The sequence below is a fragment of the Elgaria multicarinata genome, chromosome 7, assembly GCF_023053635.1.
Source record: "Elgaria multicarinata webbii isolate HBS135686 ecotype San Diego chromosome 7, rElgMul1.1.pri, whole genome shotgun sequence".
NCBI lineage: Eukaryota > Metazoa > Chordata > Lepidosauria > Squamata > Anguidae > Elgaria > Elgaria multicarinata.
The window spans coordinates 108,850,832-108,873,648 of NC_086177.1; the positions used below are offsets into that span (position 1 = coordinate 108,850,832).

Genomic DNA, 22,817 nt, shown 5'->3' on the forward strand with positions numbered 1-22,817 from the left:
TTTTTTTTTTTAATAATTTTTATTCATTTTCAACACTATATAAACATAAATGAACATTTCCAAAATATAATTGAAACAAACACAATAAGAAAAAGAAATACATCAAATATCTGCTTCATACATATTGAATAATTGTTGAGTACAAATATCAAAAACTATTACATATGCCTTATCACACTACAACATTTTCATTCTTAACATAAAAGTGCACCCCCCACCTCGGGATCATTCTTGAGTCCAAAATCTAATCGTTTCTTCTGATGGTGGTTTCCCATTTCCCTTAGTAAACACGAACACTAGGAACTGTTTCCAAATTCCTTCGAACTCATTTATTTTAGTTACGCCTTTTCTCCACTTAATATTACATGTCAGTTTATCATTAATGGCTATATCCCATACTACTTTATACCACTCCTCAATAGAATATTCCCCTTGGATCTTCCAGTTCCTAGCTATCATCAATCGTGCTGCAACCAACAAACTCGATATCAGCTCTATAGTTCCTTTTCCACACTTTATATCTTCAAATAGTGACAGCAATGCTATTTTTGGTGTTTGTTCTATTTTCATTCCCACTATTTCTTCAATTTCTGAGAACACCATCTTCCATAATCTTTGTACATATTTGCATTGCCACCACATATGTAAATACGTTCCTTTTTCCCCACATCCTCTCCAACAATTTGCTGAATGTTGATCACTTATCTTGTTCAATCTAACCGGGGTTAGGTACCACCTCCATAAAATTTTAAAATAATTCTCCTTTATTCTTACTGATAAACTTCTCAACACTCTTTGTTTCCATAATCCCTCCCAGCTCTGTCGCCCTATTTGTATCTTCAAATCTGATTCCCAAATCACTTTCTCTGTATTCTCTCTAAACTCCTTCTCTAACAATATTTTATATATTTCACTCATTAATCCTTTTGAAACTATACTACCTCCTTTTCCTTTCTCCTTACTTACTACTAATTCTTCAAACCTCGTCATCTTTCTGCACATTCTATTATCTTTAATCCACTTTTTATTCCATTGTTCTAATTGACCATATTCTAGCCAAGATAGCTTCTTCTCCTTTAACAAATTTTCCATATCTTCTCTTGTTTTAATATCTCTTACCCAATCCTTTAATTTTATTTTATTTTTCTCTTTTAATATTTTACATAATCTGCCCTTTAGATCCTCTGGGAAATTCTTTAACATTATTATCGGTGCTAAGGGAGAGTTGCTCGGAAGCAGCTTCCCTTTAAATTTGCTCCAAATTTCCCATTGAGTCCTCAGGAGTGGATTATCTATACTTCCAACCCATTTTCTTCCTCCATCTTTAAAAAAAACATTCTCCAGATTCATCTCTACCTTACTTATGATTTTTTCTTCCATCCAGTATAAATCTCCTACTCCCATAATTGCTTCTACAACATGTCTTAATCTATTTGCTACGTAGTATAATTTTATGTTTGGGAGACCCATTCCCCCCTTTTTTTGGCTTAGGTACCAATTATTTTTATTCACTCTTGCTCTCTTTTCTCCATTACAATATTTATTAATAATATTTTGCCAACTTTTTATCTCGGTTTCTGATATTTTTATAGGTAGCATCCTAAATACAAAATTAATTTTAGCTAGTATCTTCATTTTTATCAAAGCTATTCTCCCAAACCAAGATAAATTTAATCTCTTATATTTCTCCAATTTCTCTAATACCTCCTTCTTTAACCTCGTTAAATTTTCCCTTTCTAAATTCTCTAGATTTTTTGTAATTTTAATTCCCAAGTATTTAATCTCATTCTTAACTTTCAATTCCATCCCCTTAAATTCCCAATCCTTTTCTTCCTTCTTAGTATAGTTAAACAACATCATCTCTGATTTAGACCAATTTATTTTTAACCCTGTAATTTCCTCAAATTCCCTCAACTGATATTTAATTCTTTCTAATTTTCTTAATGGATTCTTAATGGTCAATAAAGTATCATCCGCAAACATGTTTAGCTTTATCTCCCTTACCTCTCCAATTCCTTCTAATTCTTTATCCTCCCTTAGTGCCTTCGCCAAAACTTCCATAACCATTACAAAAAGGACCGGCGAGAGCGGACATCCTTGTCTTGTTCCTCTGGCTAGTCGTATCTTTTCAGTAAGTCCGTCATTTACCACCACTACCGCCGTATTTTGGGAATATAACTGTTCTATTACATTTTTAAATTTATTTCCAAATCCCAATTTATCTATAATACTCTTTAGTGCCTGCCAGCTCACACAATCAAAAGCTTTAAAAATATCTAATGCCATAATACCTGCCTTAATATTTGCTTTTTTTATTACATTTATTACATTTAAAACTCTACCCACTAAATTATGCATATGTCTTCCTACCACAAACCCACATTGATCTGCTCCTATATATTCTGCCAAAAATTTATTTAATCGTTTGGCCATAATAGATGTAAAAATTTTAGCATCCTGATTTATTAAAGAAATAGGTCTATAAGAATCAGGATTAGTCAAATCTTTATCTGGTTTTGGGATCAGAATTATCACTGAATGTTCCCATGATTCAGGTATCTTCTCTCCTGATAATATCCTATTATAAAGTTCCATTAATTTTGGAACTAAACAATCTTTGAAGACCTTATAATATTCTGGACCCAAACCATCTGCTCCTGGTGATTTACCCACTTTTAACTTATCAATAACTTCTTCAAGTTCTCTTTGAGTTATTACTGACTCCATTAACTCCTTATATTCTGATTTTATTTCCTTCTTTATAAACCTTCCAATATACTCCTCCACCTTTTCTTGTTGAATTTCTTTACCCTTGTACAATTCCTGATAAAATTCCTGAAAAATTTTTATTTTAGCTTTCATTGCATGACAATAATTCCCTCGACTATCTTTCAACGTTTCTATCCCATTCCTCCCTTTTTCTTTTTGTGTGAGCTTGGCAAGCAACCTCGAGTTCTTGTCACTGTTTTCAAAATATTCCCTTTTCATATACATTAAATTCTTTTGAATCTCTTCTATATTTAAGTTTTCTAATTGTTTCTTCTTAGCTTGTATTTCCACTAATTTATATTTATCTTTACTTCGCCAATATCTTTCCTCCAAGTTTTTAATTTCTATCTCTAACTTTTCCTGTTCTGCACGTTGTTGTCTTTTTAAACTACATGTTTCTCTAATACAGATTCCTCTTGCTACAGCCTTCATGGTGTCCCAAATGACTGACCCAGCTGTTCCTCCTTTTTCATTAATTTCCCATGCCTCCGACAGTTCCTTCCGAATTTTATCTACTATTTTATTGTATTTCAATATCTTTGTGTTCAACTTCCATCTATATGCCTCTTTATAATCTTTCTTAACTGTAAATTCTAAACTTAACAAGGCATGATCGGTTACTTTTATTACCCCCATTTCCATTTTACAAATCCTCGTTGCAAAGTCTTTTGAAACAAATATATAATCTATCCTGGAGTATGTATGATGAACTGGGGAAAAGTATGAAAATCCAGGCCTATTCCCGTAAAGTAAGCGCCACGAATCTAAATAATCATTTTCTTTTACTAATTTATTCAATATAGTCATATTGTTCCTCTTTTCAGCATTAGTGGGATTTGACCTGTCCCTTTTATTATCCATAACCATATTAAAATCCCCAGCTAATAATGCACACCCCTCCTTAAATTCTTCTATTTCTTTGAACAGCTTTATAAAAAATTCTCTATGCCTCTCATTTGGGGCATAAACATTAATCAAAGTATAAACCTTTCCCTCAATTTTACCTTTTAACATAAGATATCTACCCTTATCATCCTTTTTTACCTCTTCTAATATAAACCCACTTTTTTTTGAAATCAAAGTGGCCACTCCATTTTTTTTTGATGTCCCTAATGATTTTTCATAATAGGCTAACCACTTTAATTTTATCATATTCGAATTCTCGGAGCCTTGGTGTGTCTCTTGGATCATTATAATATCTGATCCCTCTTTATTTAGCATTTGTTCTATTCTCTTCCTTTTCACGACTGCCCCTAAACCTTTAACATTGAGTGTTGATACCTTTATCTTTTTATCCATAATCACCCTTTTGAAATCTCTTCCGATCCCTTGTGCTCAGCAATTCAAACTTGCTTACATAAAAACACAAACTCCATACATAAAACCCACACCCTCCTACCCCGATCCCTCCTCCCCTACCTTCCCCCCCTCCCCACCCCCCCACTCTAATCCCCCCCCCATATCCCCGTGAGTCTAATACTCCAGCCATCTACTTTAAAGGGGGAGGGGGGAGGCAGTGCTGTGCCTGGCCGGCAGGTCTCTATATTAGCATTTTTATTTGCAATTATCTCCAACATAATTAACAATTCTCTTACTCTCCAGATGTCCCAGCCTCATTCCCTCCCCCACCCACTCCAGCCCCATCTGCTTCCCCATCCAGACCCAGCCTCTTCAGCAAATCTTTACCTTGATCCAATGAGGTTACTCTGTATTCCCTCCTCCCATATGTAAATCTTAAGAAAACCGGGTAACCCCATGCATAAGGAATTTTATTCTTCATTAATGTTTCCGTTATTGGTTTAAGACTACGTCTCCAATTTAATGTGCGTTGAGAAAGATCATTGTAAATTTGCACTGGTTTGCCTTTACACTGTATCTGAACCTTAGATCTCAATTCTTTCATAATTTGCTCTTTTTTGTAATAGTTGCCAAATTTCACCAATATGTCTCTAGTCCCTTTGTAGTTTTTCCCCCCCACACGGTGGACTCGGTCCAGATCCGATCCATCTATTGGAATGTCAGGCGTCAGCTCCTTGAACCAGTTCACGATAATTTCTCTAAGATCTTCTCCTTGCGTCTCCTTCAGCTGCTTTATTCGAAGCGAAGATCTACGAGATTGATCTTCCAAGGCGATCAAACGCAATTCCCATTCTTTAAATTGTATATTAGTTGATTTTTCGAAAGCCTCTTGTTTCTTCTGGTCCAGATCCACTTTAGCCTCTATCTTTTTGATCTTATCCGAATTTTCCATCGTTTTATCCATAATAGTACGCATTTGTTTTCTGAATTCACTCATTTGCTGATCCATTTTTTTAAAAATAATCATGTTATTTTCTGCTATAATAGCCTTGATTTCCATTAAAGAGGGAGGGTTACTACCACTTTCTTTCCCCCCTTCTGCCATGTTTCCTTCTTTATTTGGTATTGTATCCAAAGAGACTGGGTCTATATCTTCCTCTTCCTGTTCAACTCCAGGGGCTGTACTTCCCAGGAAGGAGAGGTAAGCCAAATTATGATTTGAAGGTTTCTTTTTTTGTTTATTAAGCTTTTCCCAACTTTTGATCTTTTTTTTAACGTTGGGCATGGGTCCCTTCTGGGTAGGGCATAAATCTTAGAGTCCAACTCTCTTCCTTAGCAACTTATGCTGGCTTCTCTATTATATAGCACTCACAGCTCCTTCTTCACGAGGAGGGGGGAAAAATCCAGTTCACAACAGCATTCACTAGAGGGGATCAGATTTAATCACTCAAAGTCTCTCACATCCCACATCTCCCTCACCGAATGCCAAATGCAGCTTTTTTCACCCCTTCACCCCCCTTCTCGCCACGCCAATAAATCCAGTCAACCACTTTAACCTTAGAAAGCCAGCATTCCAATGTTCCCATGTGAGATAAAGATGAGAGGTTATATCACAGATCAATGTCCAGCAAACATAAATTCCTTCTTTTTAAACTGCGTCAGTCAGCGTTTACTTTCACTTTTCATAGAGTTGCCGTTTAGACAGACATTGCATTAATCATAGTTCATCTCACCTCCCTTCTCCAAATCTCTCCACTTTCCCGGCTCCTGTTGGTTTTATAATCATTTTCTGTCAGTTGCTCAAAGATTCATGCCCATTAAAAGAGAGATAATTGCCTTTTCCGGCAAGCGCCGTTCAGAGCCTCAGAAGAAACCCGCCATCGCTCAGGCTGTCAAGCTCCGCCCCCCGGCTCCTGCCTTTTATATACTGCTTTCATACCACTTCCATAGTGCAGTATCCTGCTAGGTGTAGATGAGGCCCTGGTCAAGTGGAGTCTTGTGAAAAATGTTTGGGATATGTAAGTTGCTCTTGTGTTTTCTTCTTATATGTAAGGAAAGGCAGTAATATTTTTTTTATTATTTCTTGCTTGGGCCATAGGCTATTCCCATACATAACAGCTAAGACAAAATGAGACAAATGCACCATAAAACAAGATCTGAAATGTTCAATGCATTTTCTTGCATTCAATGTCCCAATCCTTTTAGTATTAAACTACAATTGACTTTTGACTTAGTTGTTGTTTTTTCAACTTTTGTTTATAACATTTGCTCATTTTTTCTTTTTCTATTTAATTGTAAGCCGTCCTCAGGGCTTTGGCTGTTGGGCGGTATAAAAATGGAACAAATAAATAAATCTTTTTAATATACATAGATTTGTATATATCCAGATCAATGAATACCTAAGAAATGCATATGTGAGTGTGAGTGTGTGTGTAATATATATATATATATATATATATATATATATATATATTCCTAGAAATTATACATAAGCTTCAAAAAACATGGACTAGATATCCATGTAAGTATCCATTCAAAGGTGATTATATCCCACCAGTTCAAATATTGAAAGCATTGGAAAGTCCTCATTATAGGAGGTGATATTGATATCAGTCTTTTAGCTGTCAAAAAGCCACTGAGAAAACATTTATACTGGCCATTCGTTGATTTCCAAGAAACAGGTAGATAATTTAAAAGACTGTTCCAGTACAAAAATTATCTGCATAATCTCCCCTCAAAAAGAAGCAACTACTGGACACGACAAAACATATTCTAAAAAAAACATAAGTTTCTTGAACCACGAATAATTAGTCTAATTAGCCAAACCCTTACTAAAGAGATGTTGTGGCATCCAATAGACGGGGAACAAAAGTTTTTGCTGAATATGATGCAGCCCAAGATCTATAACCACAAGAGATGTAGATGCCAAAGGGGCAATCCACTGATTAAGGAAAATGGGACAATCCAGCCCCATTCCTGCTTAGAACCCTATATATCATAATTATTTACCCATTACAGGTATTTATATTTGCTCTTCCCATTTTTCAAATAAGTTTAAAGTCCTTTCTGTTTATATCCAATTTTGTTTTTGTTTGTTTGCTTTTGCGTTTTGTTTGGATGTATACCTTTATGTCATCCTTTGGCTATTGGGAGGTATAAAAATGCAATAAATAAATAAATAAATAAATCCTTAGTTTTGGATTGTTTTTAATTGGTGATGACTGACATTGAACAAAGCACCTATTTTTGTTGGTTTTCCTTGCTTAAGTTCATGTCCTTTTTCTTTTTTCCAATGTGAAAGCTGTTCTGTTCTAATTCCTTTTGCATGCCTCACTTTTTAGTATTTATATACAACTATTACTTTCACTTTAAACGTTGTAACTGATTAGTTATCCGTGCGTGTGAGCAAGCCTCAGAGAACAGGAAAAGCTGAACAATGATGGAAAGCCCTGTTTCTCTTGTTTGTTTAATTGGCTCGTCCTCATCTGCTCATGAACCATAGATGATACATTAACAAGTTTAGAATAAACTCCAAGACTGAAGATCTGAATTGGTTGAAAAGGACAGAACTGAATGTCTATACTGACACCACTGCCCTCTGCATCTCCATAAGAGCGTATCACCTGGACAGATATGTTTTAGCAAATATTGTGGAAATTTTTTGGGGGGGTGCCTTTTGGTGAAGACAAAGGCCATGGCTACACCTGCTGATATCCCAGGTGTCATGTATAGCCCTACTGCTCCTGTATTGGGAGTAGGTGAGGCAGGTAATCAATCAGAAACAGATTCAGACTTAGAAGACACCGAGACAGACTCCAGGCAGTTAGAGCCAGTGGAGGAGGAGGTTCACATGGGAGAGACTCCAGCTGAGAATCTGCCCCCTCCAGAGTCTATTTCTTCAAGGCCAAATTCTATGCTTTCAGGAGACAGGGAGTCAACTTCTGGGGGTGAGCATTCAAAGACCTTACTTGATGCTAAGAATTGCCAGAAACTAAAACATTCAGTGAGGTTAGCGGCAAAGAGACAGGTGAACAGATTGCATGAGAAATCGTCCACGCATCAACCACCTTGAAGTTATGAACTTTTAAAAAGCCTTTTCTTTGAATAGACAATTGTCTTGCTTAGTTTGCATAGTTTTTGCCTAAGGGGGAGTTTCACAGAAGGCGCCTAGTTTGTGTTACAGAAGTGTTTATTGCTTGTAATAAAGCTTTGTAAATTGCCTAGCACTTTGTCTCATTCGTCTCCCAGAGGAAGCTGGAGCAGCTACAGTACACGACACCAGGGATCATCTCTGTGTGTTCACATGACACACAGGGGATCCCTGGAGCAGGGAGGGATGATCCCTCCTTTGCCCCGGGATATAGGCATAGCCTTTCCCCCCACGATCTCGGGATGATCCCGAGACCACGGAACGTGTGGGTGGGCATCGAGCGCTTGTGCACTCCTTCTCCTCTAAGAAAAAAACACAAAATGGCGAGTGTGACATCCTCTTCCTCCTAGAACGGTACGCGTCACGTGTAGACAGGGGGAGATCTCGCGATAACCATATCACGAGATCCTCCCTCGTCTGTCGCGCTAGACCTGGTAGGTCTAGCCATGGCCTGAGATTAAGATCCTAACCTACATTTTGTAAATCTGGGGAATGTTTTCAGTTAATAGCAATGTGCACTAGAGGACTGAGTGAAAATACTGGGAAGACTAAAAATGGCTGAGTGGACTTGTGCATCGCACTGTGGCAAATCTTTCGTATTTGCACCATATTGCTCAAGCTACCCAATTACAAAATCCAGAGATTAGATTCCTCCAAGAAAATTCTGGATAAAAATATGGGATTCCAATAGCTAACGCAACTCAACTCATAGTCTTGGCACAAGAGTAGTTAAACTTGTTTTACCTCTGAATCAGGACAAATGCCATCATACTAAATGTTCCTGACTATAATCTTGCTCCACCAGGCAGTGTGTGGCTCTGGGCTAGTAGGCTTAAAGTTGATTCATATGTTTCTTCACTTGGAAGTAAATTCTGTTGGGTTCAGTGGGAATTACTACCAGGTAAGCACGCAAAGAATTGCAGCTTAAATCTCTTGGCTTAATCTCCCCATGTAAAAAACGATGATAACACATGGGATTGTGGAGATCAGAGAACTAATTGTGAGCATTAAATAAGACTGGTAATATGCCTGGTGAAGTTAAAATATTGTTTTGGCAGTACTGACTGTTTTGCAACAAAAAGAAATGTCTGTAAAATAATAATGTGAGAAGATTTCAATATGTGAACCATTTGTCAGGAACAAAACCGAGATTAAATTTTTATTTTTTATTATTTTTTTATTTTTAGATTGCTCAGAAAAAAGATGTGAAAAGCTTTCCTCCATATGAACCAGAAATCCTTTCTGTTTTTGTACCTCCTTTTATCAGCAAGCAGGAGTTGCAAACAACAAATATAAATAGTAATGCATTCAATAAAGCAAAACGCCGCTCTTTTCGAAGAAAGAAAGAGAAATCTAAGATTGAAAGTGCAAAAGCTCTGAATGGAGCCCAGAAACCTGCTGAAACTGAAGATGTTAGTGTTCCCAAAGATGTTGATCTTAATGGATTGCCAGAACTTTGTTTTCCAGGTATTGCGTGCCCCTCTCATTTTAACATTCTATTTCAGCCAAGGTAATTTGACATAAATGTATATTGACACAGCTACACAGGGGCCATGCGGTCCTTCTGGATTACTGGTAGTCTTATTTTATTGAGTCTTGGTTTAAGGTGCATTCTATCCTGGAACATTAAGGGCTGGTTTACATTTTTATTTATTGTTGTATTTATATCCTGCCTTTCCCTCCCTCCAATGAACCCAAGGCAGCATACACAATTCTCCTCTCCATTTTATCTTCACAATAACAACCCTGTGAGGTAGGTTGGGCTGAGAGTCTGTGACTGGCCCAAAGTCACCCAGTGGATTTCCATGGCTGAGTGGGGACTAGAACCCAGATCTCCCGACTCCCAGTCCAACACTTTAGCAGTCTATAGGTGATCTCTCTTCCCATTCTGGACATGTGAGTGCACCAGGCTCCCTGTGCACTTTACATAAACTATATCTCCGTTTTAAGAGAAAAATATGCCCTGCCTATGAAATCCTCAAAAAGAGCATAGGTTTCTTGGTGGTATTCAAACTTATTAAATCATCTGTCTTTTAATCTGTTTCATTAGCTGATTTTGACAGCTCTACTAATCATAGAATCATAGAATAGCAGAGTTGGAAGAGACCTACAAGGCCATCGAGTCCAACACCCTGCTCAATGTAGGAATCCACCCTAAAGTCTCAGGGGCCAGTTTTCAGGATCTATAAATAATATGTGTAAAGTAACTAATGCTACTTACTTTTTATTAGTGCTGTGTCCTACAATGCATTTATCTCCTTTGCAGGAGGATTTTGTATAACATGTGAATCTAAGGAGGACCACTTCCATTTCCTTGTTTTCACGGATGTCTGTGGCAACAGAACATATGGTGTCGTTGCACAATATTACCAGCCTATACAAGTATGTTTAGTCTGCTATTACCTAATAAAACAAGTACGAATGCGGAGTTGTTTACTAGCATATCTCTCTATCTACCTCTATCTAAAAATATTTCTAGGGTGGCAGAGGATGCTTGGCGTTATAAGCCTTATTTCTGCCTAACATGCGTAGGATTGTGTCCTGGTGTCTGCATCTTTTGCTATTGTTTTATTTCTCTGGTTTAGGGTATACTGCTCTGAAGAAGATATAACGTAGTTCTTGATTGTGAGTTCTATCACAGAGAAGTCTAGAGCAGAGGTGCACAACCTTTTCAGCCCTGATGGCCACAAGTGATGCTGGATTGAGGGCAGCAGGTGTGTGCACACATACAAGTGCACACAGACACACATAGAATCATATAATAATAGAGTTGGAAGGGGCCTATAAGACCGTCAAGTCCAATCTCCCGCTCAATGCAGGAATCCGTCCTAAAGCATACCTCGACAACAACCATCTGTCTCTTGAACACGCATGCGTGCACAAGCACACCTAGTGATCCTTATACAGATTTCTCTTTCCTTGCTGCTATCAGCAGTGGGGAAAGAGTGATCAGTATGAGGACCTCTAGGGAAGAGAAGGGAAAGTACAGGCTGAGGGGGTTGGGATTCAGTGGATCGGGGCACCCATGGAGGGCTGCAGTAAAGGCCTTGGGGGCTGCAGGTTGAACACGCCTGGTCTAGAGCAAAAGCACAGTGCGATCATAGAATCATAGAATAGTAGAGTTGGAAGGGGCCTACAAGACCATCGAGTCCAACCCCCTGCTCATTGAAGGAATCTATCTTAAAGCATCCCTGACAGATGGCTGTCCAGCTGCCTCTTGAAGGCTTCTAGGGTGGGAGAGCCCACCACCTCCCTGGGCCATTGGTTCCATTGTCGTAAACGTTGTTTTGTTGAGTTTTGTCTTAACCTATGCCCATAGGCCTGTAGAGATGGCTTTTGAAAATAGAACATGGGAATTTGCCAAACTTTTGTAAAACTAAAATGGGCATTGAGTGCCTAATATGTCCTGTAATTTGTCTGAAAATGGCCATGAGTCCCATCTATCTATTTCTGGGGTTTCCTTGAGAATTCTTGACAGCCAATCAGAGTAACGTGTAGTTCTTTCGTAGGCTGGATACATCTCCAACGGGCAGGTTCCCTGGGAAACTGTGCAGACCTCGAGAGCTCCGCTGTACTTCGTACCATGTGCTGTTTGTGTCATATCGAGGTATCCGTACTTTAATGCCCTCAGAGACTGTCTGTCTTGGTAAGGACTATTGTTTCTGCTACCTATGTGACTGCTTTGTGTGTCTGTAGCTGTGGTTTTCTTTGTAATTGTAGGAAATACCAGAATATGTTCTAATGTATCAGAATTTTTAGCGATGAATTAGAATGATTGGTTTAAATCCAATATCATGTAAGCAGACTTCCCTGGGAACTCCTGCCCCCAGCACCCCCCCTCCCCACAGCCTTTCCAAATCTGGCCTGGAGAGTTCTCCAACTGTCTGGAGAATTTGGGGGGTAGGTGCAGGGGCTGCAAAGAGAAGGGGACACCAGTGGTTTCAGTTTTGCTGGTTGATGGTCAGGGTTGGATACAGCCCATTGTAGACAGAGGAAGCAAAATTATTATTATTATTATTTATTTATATAGCACCATCAATGTACATGGTGCTGTACAGAGTATTAAGCTTAATGCAGCAAACTTGTTTATATGTAGATAAAACTGCATTATTTTGTGAATTATTTAAATATGCATAACACTTTGGTATTGTAATGGATGTCAGGGTCCACCTGACACCCCTGCAAGGTAGGCTCCTGGACCAAATGCCCTGAACTCCCAGGCAACCCACCTCCCTAGCCTTGTCCACAACTGACACAAGCCAGATGTTCAGGGAATAACACACAAACACACATTTAGGGACCAAAGCAAATTTATTGCAATCACTAAAACGAACACGTTAAGGCCTTGGTTGGTAAAAAGCCTCTTAAAAAGGGAAAGGGAAAAGGGGAGGGGAGATGAAAGAAGGTGAGGAAAACCTCTAACACTTAGCCATTACCCCAATAAACAATCATACATCCCCACACCCAGGCGAAATGACGGCTGGCCTTCTCCAGGATACCAACACACGTTAAAACATAAAAAAACCTTTCTAACCCAAGCAACCCCCTCCTGGTTGCCTCGGACCTGATCTTCCCTCTTGACATATGCACGCACCACCAAGGAAGATGGAAGGTGTTCTTCATGGGGCTTTTTATCTCTTCGTTGGACCCCCTGCCCCATGACCCTTGCTAACCAACCAGTGCCCTTCCTGGGCTTTTGCCTACCCCTTCCCACAGGGGCCAGGCCCACCTTCTTTTCCCACAGCTGAATCCAGTTAGCTTCTCCACCACCCTGGTGCTTTATTTATTTATTTATTTATTACATTTTTATACCGCCCAATAGCTCTCTGGGCGGTTCACAAAAATTAAAACCACAATAAAACAACCAACAGGTTAAAAGCACACTTACAAAATACAGTATAAAAAGCACAGCCAGGATAAAACCACACAGCAAAATTGATATAAGATTAAAATACAGAGTTAAAACAGTGAGATTTAAATTTAGGTTAAAATTAAGTGTTAAAATATTGAGAGAATAAAAAGGTCTTCAGCTGGCGACGAAAGCAGTACAGTGTAGGCGCCAGGCGGACCTCTCTGGGGAGCTCATTCCACAACCGGGGTACCACAGCAGAGAAAGCCCTCCTCCTAGTAGCCACCTGCCTCACTTCCTTTGGCAGGGGCTCACGGAGAAGGGCTCCTGTAGATGATCTTAAGGTCCGGGCAGGTACATATGGGAGGAGGCGTTCCTTCAAATGACCTGGCCCCAAACCGTTTAGGGCTTTAATTGTCAATACCAGCACTTTGAATCGGGCCCGGACCTGGACTGGCAGCCAATGAAGCTGGAAAAGGACTGGCGTAATGTGATCTCGTCGGCCAGTCCCTGTTAGTAAACGGGCTGCCCTATTTTGTACCAGCTGAAGCTTCCGGACCATTTTCAAAGGCAGCCCCACGTATAACGCATTGCAGTAATCCAAGCGAGAGGTTATCAGAGCATGGAGAACTGTAGCTAGGCTATCTCTGTCCAGATAAGGGCGTAGTTGGTATATCAACCTAAGCTGATAAAAGTTGCTCTTTGCCACTGAGTTCGCCTGTGCCTCAAGTGACAGTTCTGGATCCAAGAGTACCCCCAAACTACGGACCCGATCCTTTAGGGAGAGTGCAACCCCGTCCAGGACAGGGCAAACATCACCTCGCCGGACAGATGAACCACCCACTAACAGTACCTCCGTCTTGTCTGGATTGAGTCTCAGTTTGTTAGCCCTCATCCAGTCCATTACCATGCCCAGGCACTGGTTCAGAACAGTCACTGCCTCACCTGGGTTTGATGAAAAGGAAAGGTAGAGCTGGGTATCATCCGCATATTGATGACACCTCAGTCCACATCTCCGGATAACCTTCCCCAGAGGCTTCATGTATGTGTTAAAAAGCATAGGGGATAAGATAGAGCCCTGTGGAACCCCATGGCTTAGAAGCCACGGCACAGAGCAATAATCCCCCAGCAACAACTTCTGGAGTCGGCCATCCAAGTAGGAGCGGAACCACTGCAACGCAGTACCTCCAACTCCCAGCTCAGACAACCTATCCAGAAGGATACCATAGTTGATGGTATTGAAGGCTGCTGATGGTATCGAAGGCCACTCAACAGGGTCGCACTCCCCCTGTCTCTCTCCCGACAGAGGTCATCCCACAGGGCGACCAAGGCAGTTTCTGTTCCAAAACCAGGCCTGAAACCCGATTGAAATGGATCTAGATAATCCGTTTCATTCAAGAGTGCCTGGAGTTGTCCTGCAACCACCCGCTCAAGCACCTTGCCCAGGAGTCAGCCTGGCTCAGGACAGGAATGACCTTGGCCGGCAGCCACCAGCTCTCGCCCTCCCCACCCGAGCCTGGCACAGCAGATTTGAAACACAACAAAACATACATAGAAAGCAGATTTCAAAATCACATAGCAACAGCATAGAGGCACAAATTTGCACTCCTGTCCTTCACAGGTATAGGAAAGGATTTCTTTCCTAAGCAGGTCTTCGGAACAACACAGATTGATTTCTTCCACATTTATAGGGAGCTGTTTGACCATCTGAACATTTTAACTTAGGATGGGCAGCAATGCACTATGTAAGCAGTCTTTCTAAGTAGCGGGGCAGGATAGAAGGGATGTAAGCCCTGATAGATAGTAAAAGAGACAGGGCCTTTATTTATTTATTTATTTATTTATTTATTGCACTTATATACCGCTCCCATAGCCAGGGCTCTCTGGGCGGTTTACAGAAATTCTAAAATTAAGATAAAAACGAGTATACAAAATTTAAAATTCACAGAAGATACACACATAAAGCATAAAAAACCTAAACATGTGGGTGATTAAGATGTGCCGCCATATGCCTGGGCAAAGAGGAAAGTCTTAACCTGGCGCCGGAAAGATAGCAGCGTTGGTGCCAGGTGAGCCTCGTCAGGGAGATAATTCCACAGTCTGGGGGCCACCACCGAAAAGGCCCTGTCCCTCGTTGCCACACTCAGAGCCTCTCTCAGAGTAGGCACCCAGAGGAGGACCTTAGAAGTTGAACGTAGTGACCGGGTATATTCACGTCGGGAGAGGCGTTCCATCAGGTATTGTGGTCCCAAGCCTTGTAAGGCTTTATAAGTCAAAACCAGCACCTTGAATTGGGCTCGGAAACATACAGGCAGCCAGTGTAAGCAGACCAGAGCAGGTGTTATATGGTCGAACCTTCTGGTTCCCGAAATCAATCTGGCCGCTGCATTTTGCACGAGCTGCAGCTTCCGAACTGTCTTCAAAGGCAGCCCTATGTAGAGTGCATTGCAGTAATCTAACTTGGAGGTTACCAGAGCATGGACAACTGAAGCCAGGTTATCCCTGTCTAGATAGGGGCGTAGCTGGGCCACCAACCGGAGTTTGTAGAAGGCACACTGTGTTGCCAAAAGTTTGCAATGTCCTCTCTGGAGAAATACAGTGCTCTGAGGTAGGCACCGAAAAATGTATTTGTTCAAGTATGTCTTCAATTATTAGTAGTTGCTGTAAAGTGTCAAATTGGTTTACTCTATTGTCATTATGTATTTTATAATGTTTTTATTTTGTGTTAATTGTGTGTTCATTGATTTGGATGTTTTATTTTTAGATACTTTGTAATCTGCATTGAACATATTTTTTTGTAGAGATAAATGGGGTAGAAACCTTCTCATGGAAATATAAGTAAAAGTTTCATTGAGTCATGTGATGTGTGTTGAACCTGTTTTAATTGAAAGTTAATTGTAACAACTAGAGAACCTAAAGCTCACCATTAGCGTTGGTACAAAATGGGTTTGGTATAAGCGAAATGCGGAATGCTGTCTTTTTCGGAAACTCTTTAAATCTAAGACTACTGGGGTCAGACTCATTCTAACTTATCTCCAAAAGTAGCAGATTTCTTTGAACAGGAAATGTTAGAGGGAAAGGGTGGGAGCAGCTGCACAGCAGATAACATAGTGGTTGGAAAATATATCATCCTTGCAACAGAACTGCAGCCCGAAAGACATAGATCTACTCTAGACTGTATACAACACGTGGGCTAAAGGTGATTCTCTTGAAAGGCCCTTACAAAAGAATGCTGGCAGCTTCCATGCTGTAGAACAGCCTTCCTCAACCTGGGGCGCTCCAGATGTGTTGGACTACAACTCCCAGAATGCCCCAGCCAGCTGGCTGGGGCATTCTGGGAGATGCAGTCCAACACATCTGGAGCGCCCCAGGTTGAGGAAGGCTGCTGTAGAACATTGAACTTCTCAATGTTTAAATTGGTGTGCCCGTTGTTGTATAACGTTCTCTACATTTTCTTTTCCTTTGGTACATTTGCAAGCACAGCGCAGAAAAATAAATAAATTAAATTTGGCTGCATGAATCCCCTCTGCCAGGGAATTGCAGAGCAGATTTGTATCAGAACAGATTCTACAATTCTGCGTCAGATTTGTATTAGCGCAGAGCCAAAGTGAAATGCAGGCGATAAAGAATGCAATGGGCTGGTAGCTAAATGCAAAAGACAAAAGTTTGGGAGGAATGAGGATTCCCAAGCGTTTCTGCCTTCCACTTAAACGTGTTTCACTACAATTTGCTGTCGCTTCTCATTTCAGCCTCTTGGTGCAGTTGAAGCCTTACAAGGATTTAGATGTTGATGACTATATAAAAGAATTTGCAGCAAAATTGTCCTTGATACCCAGTCCTCCTCCAGGACCGCTCCATTTGGTAATTACTCAAGATGTTATACTTGATGCTGCCGTACCGTTGCGTCCTGAGTGTTTTTCTGCGAATGAAGGAACTTCTAATTTTAAGCGGAGCTGGTGCTCGAAAGAGCAAAAGCTAAAGATAATTTCTCCTTCCCTATTTACGCTGTTTCCTCTCTTATTTTTCCATAGGCTTTACCTACTTCCTCCTCAGTCCTTTGCCTACGTTGGCCGTCTCTCAGCCACTCTGCCTCTGAGTTCCTCTGTTGTAGGAAAGGCCTGCATGTGTCAGGGGCAGCACCTGTGTCCTTAAAGGCAGGCTGCCCCCAGCCACTGCAGTAAAATGGCATCGAGGAGTTCCAGTGGACAGGTGGTGTGTGTGTGCATGTGTGTGTGTGTGTGTGCGTGTGTGTGTGTGTGTGTGTGTGCTTGAGCCCTTTAGTTGCCAATGACTCTTCCCTCCAGGCCATTTTCACTGAAATACACCTGGCTGGGGAAAAAAACACAAATTGTCCATCCTGCTATTTTATTGCTGTTTGGTAGTAACCTGTGTTCAAAAATCCAGGTATGTTCCTGTCAAGTGGTATTTATGCCCTTATCTCGTTCTGATGTGCTTCTCTCAGGCTGCAGCCTCCTCCTATTTATTTATTTACAATATTTATATTCCGCTCCCCATTGAAAATTTCTGTAGAGGTATCAGCTCGGTAATACAATTATTGGTTTCTCATTTCCCCTGCATCAGTTAACAACTTTTTCTTCCTTAAAAAGGATATCTCTTGCAATAGCTTATCCATTATGCTAATGGCAGATGTTATAAATTTTTCATCTGCGGATAATTTCACCTTTTTTTTTTTTAACAGATAAGCTTGTGAATGTATTGTGTGATGCTTAAGCTGAAATTTGTATCTGTTTTGCACATAAAATCCATTGTTTGGCTCCTGACCGTTAGGCCTATTTTTCCCTTTTTATATTAAAAATGAATTGCAATCTCCCGTTGCGGTAAACATTTGCTGAGCACCCACATCTGTTATTCCTTTAGGTATTTAATATGAAGCCTCTCCAAGTAATATTTCCATCGCGGGAGGATCCTGACAGCCCAGTTGTTGATTTGGACCTGCACCTTCCCTTCCTATGCTTCAAACCAGAGCAGGTTTTACAGGTATAGCATGGCTGTTTTGTTTACGCAAGTGAAAGCTTGCTACTTGTATTGTTAAGTTGCACATTGTTTATAAATTACTGTTGTTAATGCCATTGTGCTCAAAGCATGAAACGGTCTTCCTGGAGATTCTGCAATGATCGCGGGAGATGTGAGACGTACATTAAGGCGAGGTGCATGGTGTTATGAATATGCTTTTAGTGCTTCTTAATCTACGTGTGGCTACTATTGCCTTCCTCCCCTCCCCTTCCTGTTGCGTGAATGAAACACACCACTGCAGCCTTGTGCTGCTTCCATCTTGGTTTTTTGGCTGTGGGGCACTTCCTTTCCCGGCAACAGGGAATGGTACCCATAGCAAGAGGTCAGGTGAGTAAGCACAGAAAGAAGAAATTGAACTGTGCTTGTTTTCTCCTGCTGAGAAAGAAAGTGCCCTGCAACTGGGTGCCTGAGACAGAAACAAATGAGTAAGAGTGGGGTGAGATATAGCAGAAACGTATAAAATTCTGTACGGTGTGGAGAATGTTCATATTTTATTTATTTATTTATTTATTTTATTTATTACATTTTTATACCGCCCAATAGCCGAAGCTCTCTGGGCGGTTCACAAAAATTAAAACCACAGTAAAACACCCAACAGGTTAAAACACAATTACGAAATACAGTATAAAAAGCGCAACCAGGATAAAACCACACAGCAAAGTTGATATAAGATTAAAATACAGAGTTAAAACAGTAAAATTTAAATTTAAGTTAAAATTAAGTGTTAAAATACTGAGTGAATAAAAAGGTCTTCAGCTGGCGATGAAAGCAGTACAGTGTAGGCGCCAGGCGGACCTCTCTGGGGAGCTCGTTCCACAACCGGGGTGCCACAGCGGAGAAAGCCCTCCTCCTAGTAGCCACCTGCCTCACTTCCTTTGGCAGGGGCTCACGGAGAAGGGCCCCTGTAGGTGATCTTAAGGTCCGGGTAGGTACATATGGGAGGAGGCGTTCCTTCAGATAACCTGGCCCCAAACCGTTTAGGGCTTTAAATGTCAATACCAGCACTTTGAATTGGGCCCGGACCTGGACTGGCAGCCAATGAAGTTGTAAAAGGACTGGCGTAATGTGATCTCGCCAGCCAGTCCCTGTTAGTAAACGGGCTGCCCTGTTTTGTACCAGCTGAAGCTTCCGGACCGTTTTCAAAGGCAGCCCCACGTATAACGCATTGCAGTAATCCAAGCGAGAGGTTATCAGAGCATGGATAACTGCAGCTAAGCTATCTCCGTCCAGATAAGGGCGCAGCTGGTATATCAGCCTGAGCTGATAAAAGGTGCTCTTTGCCACTGAGTTCACCTGTGCCTCAAGTGACAGTTCTGGATCCAAGAGCACCCCCAAACTACGGACCCGATCCTCATAGGGTTTTCCCTTTCTCTTAATACTAGAACCCGGGATCATCGAATGTAACTATACAGTGAAAAGGGAGTACTTAACACAGACATAATTAAACTACGGAATTGACTTCCACAAATTGTGGTGATGGCTACTATTGTATGCTCCATTAGGCAAACTAATGGAGCATACGGCTAGCAATGGCCACTGGTTATCAGAGAATCATAGAATAGCAGAGTTGGAAGGAGCCTACAAGGCCATCGAGTCCAACCCCGTGCTCAATGCAGGAATCCACCCTAAAGCTTCCCTGACAGATGCTTGTCCAGCTGCCTCTTGAAGGCCTCTAGTGTGGGAGAGCCCACAACCTCCCTACGTAACTGATTCCATTGTCGTACTGCTCTAACAGCACAGGGTATTTTGTGCAGGGCAGATGGTGCCTTCTGTTTATTAAAAGAATATGTGTTCTCTGAATGAAGATTGGTTAGAGTGTGATTCGCCAGTATGAAGATGGTGGAAATGACGTGCCAAGGATATGAATGCTGGTAGTGACTCTGGTCTGGTTCAGACAACACGCTAAACCATGCTGCTTAACCACAAAATGGTTAAGGAAATCCATTAAGGTTAATGCATTCCCTTAACCATTTTTTGGTTAAGCAGCACGGTTTAGCGTGTTGTCTGAACCAGGCCTATGAGTCAGAAGAATGTTGCAAGTTCAAGCCTCACTCAAGTACCTTTTTCCATGTGGATCAGATGACCATATTGGCCATTGTAAGTGTTACTGACATAATGTATGCAAAGTGATTTAAAATTTGCTAATTAAATGTTAAGCTATGCTGTTGCATTATATTCCCTTCTATATAAAAAGCATGACAGTCTTTTTATTTATTTATTCCCAGATAATGACTTGTATTTTAACTGAGCGGAAGATTGTTTTCTTCTCTTCTGACTGGGCGTTGCTAACGCTCATATCCGAATGCTTCATGCTGTACCTTCATCCTATTCAGTGGCAACACACCTTTGTACCTATTCTGTCTCGTCAGATGTTGGATTTTGTAATGGCGCCTACATCCTTCCTCATGGGGTGTCACAGCGATCACTTTGAAGAAGTTTGCAAGGTCTGTTAAGGATCATTAATTCCCTAGGTTTACCTTTGTGGGGGACTTCAGCGAAATGTAATTTTTCTTTATATTTTGTGAACGTTGTTCAAGTTTCCCCCCCATTAATGAATTGTATCTGATTCTCATTTTGATAGGGATGTTTAGGTAAATTATTTGGTACCTATCCAGCTAGAGTTGAGTGCTATGAAGTTATTTATTTATTTATTACATTTATATACCGCCCCATAGCTATCTATCTATTTCTATTTATTACCCTTATACACCGCCCCCATAGCCAGAGCTCTCTGGGCGGTTTTACAGAAATTCTAAAATTGAGATAAAAACAAGTATACAAAATTTAAAATTTTCAAACACAGAACATTCACACACAAAGCATTAAAAACCATTAAAAAAAACTAAACATGTGAGTGATTAAGATGTGCTGCCATATGCCTGGGCAAAGAGGAAAGTCTGAAGCTCTCTGGGCGGTTTACAACAGTTAAAAATGGTAAACATTAAAAAGTATACAAAATTTAAAAAACCATCAGAAACATAAAAACAACCGTATCCATTTAAAAACAACCGTTCTGGGGTCCATTAAAAACAAACTTAAAGTTGTTAAATGCTGTTAAAATGCCTGGGAGAAGAGAAAAGTCTTCACCTGGCGCCGAAAAGATAACAATGTTGGCGCCAGGCGAGCCTCATCGGGGAGATCATTCCACAGTTGGGGGGCCACCACCGAAAAGGCCCTCTCCCTTGTTGCCACCCTCCGAGCTTCCCTCGGAGTAGGCACTCATATTTTCAGAAACATTTATTTCTTTAAAGCATTCCTACTCTGCTCCTCAGAAAGCTTTAACAAGGTGGCTTACAAACAGATAAAATAACAAAAACATGGCAAAATAAGCAGCTATTTCTCTCACCATCCATCTGGTATGAAAACTCCATATCCCAAGGGCCTAACAATCTAAAGCAGATGCGAGGAAATAACTGAGGAAAGGGGAAATGGTAAGCAGGGGGAAGAATACGCGATAACTTTGGCTTCGTTATAATAAAGTTTGTTTATTTATTTATTTATTTATTTATTGCATTTCTATACAGCCCAATAGCCGAAGCTCTCTAGGCGGTTCACAAAAATTAAAACCATTCAAAGTATAAAACAACAGTATAAAATACAATATAAAAGCACAACCAGGATAAAATCAGTAGCAGTGCAGAAATACAAATTTAAAAACGCAAATTTAAAACAGCAGAGTTAAAATTAATTTATAGACTGTTAAAATACTGAGAGAATAGAAAAGTCTTCACCTGGCGTCTAAAACAATATAGTGTAGGTGCCAGGCAAACCTCCTTAGGGAGCTCATTCCGCAGCAGAGAAGGCCCTGCTCCTGGTAGCCACCTGCCTCACTTCCTTTGGCAGGGGCTCACGGAGAAGAATCCCTGAGGATGACCTTAGGGTCCGGGCAGGTACATATGGGAGGAGGCGTTCCTTCAGATAGCCTGGCCCCAAGCCGTTTAGGGCTTTAAATTTTAATACCAGCACTTTGAATCGGGTCCAGACCTAGACTGGCAGCCAACGAAGCTGGAAAAGGACTGGCGTGATGTGGTCTCGTCAGCCAGTCCCTGTTAGTAACTGTGCTGCCCTGTTTTGTACCAGCTGAAGTTTCCAGACTGTTTTCAAAGGCAGCCCCATGTATAATGCGTTGCAGTAATCTAAATGAGAGGTTATGGGAGCATGGATAACTGTAGCTAGGCTATCTCCATCCAGATAAGGGCACAGTTGGTATATCAGCCTAAGCTGATAAAAGTTGCTCCTTGTCACTGTGTTCACCTGTGCCTCAAGTGACAGTTCTGGATCCAAGAACACCCCCAAACTACGGACCCAATTCTTTAGGGGATGTGCAACCCCGTCCAGAACAGGGTGAACATCACCTAGCTGGACAGGTGAACCACCCGCTAACAGTACCTCCATCTTGTCTGGATCCAACTAGTATAGGGACTAGGGGGATCATCTCTTGGTGAGTTGTGAGGCAAAAGGTGAGGAGGACTAAAAAGAAATAAGACATGGAGGCAATCTGAGATGTGGTTCCAGGTTTAAGGGTCAGCACGAGAAATTGGCGGAGTCATTTTAGGATACAGGAAACTTTTGGGCAGCTGAGGAGGGTGAAGCTGGATGATGAATGAAGGCCACAAAAAAGGACATTGGGATATTAAGTGCAGAGAGCTACAGAACAGCAAAGCTATGGAGGGCTTTGAAGGTGAGGGCAAGAAACTTGTGCAAGATCTGTGAGTG

At 40.9% G+C, this 22,817-nt stretch overlaps 1 protein-coding gene across 3 annotated transcripts in view; it reads left to right on the top strand.

The window, feature by feature from the left end:
* DENND3 (DENN domain containing 3) overlaps window positions 1-22,817 on the top strand; it is a 66,123-nt gene that overhangs the window by 11,232 nt on the left and 32,074 nt on the right. For 2 of the 3 annotated variants that reach the window (XM_063131173.1, XM_063131174.1), the window contains exons 2-7: window positions 9,406-9,685; window positions 10,485-10,600; window positions 11,728-11,864; window positions 16,817-16,928; window positions 17,946-18,065; window positions 20,327-20,545. In XM_063131173.1, coding sequence (XP_062987243.1) covers window positions 9,406-9,685; window positions 10,485-10,600; window positions 11,728-11,864; window positions 16,817-16,928; window positions 17,946-18,065; window positions 20,327-20,545 — 984 coding nt within the window. Of the gene's footprint in view, window positions 1-9,405; window positions 9,686-10,484; window positions 10,601-11,727; window positions 11,865-16,816; window positions 16,929-17,206; window positions 17,277-17,945; window positions 18,066-20,326; window positions 20,546-22,817 lie in introns of those variants that run through there. The other variant, XM_063131175.1, reaches the window with a different exon arrangement.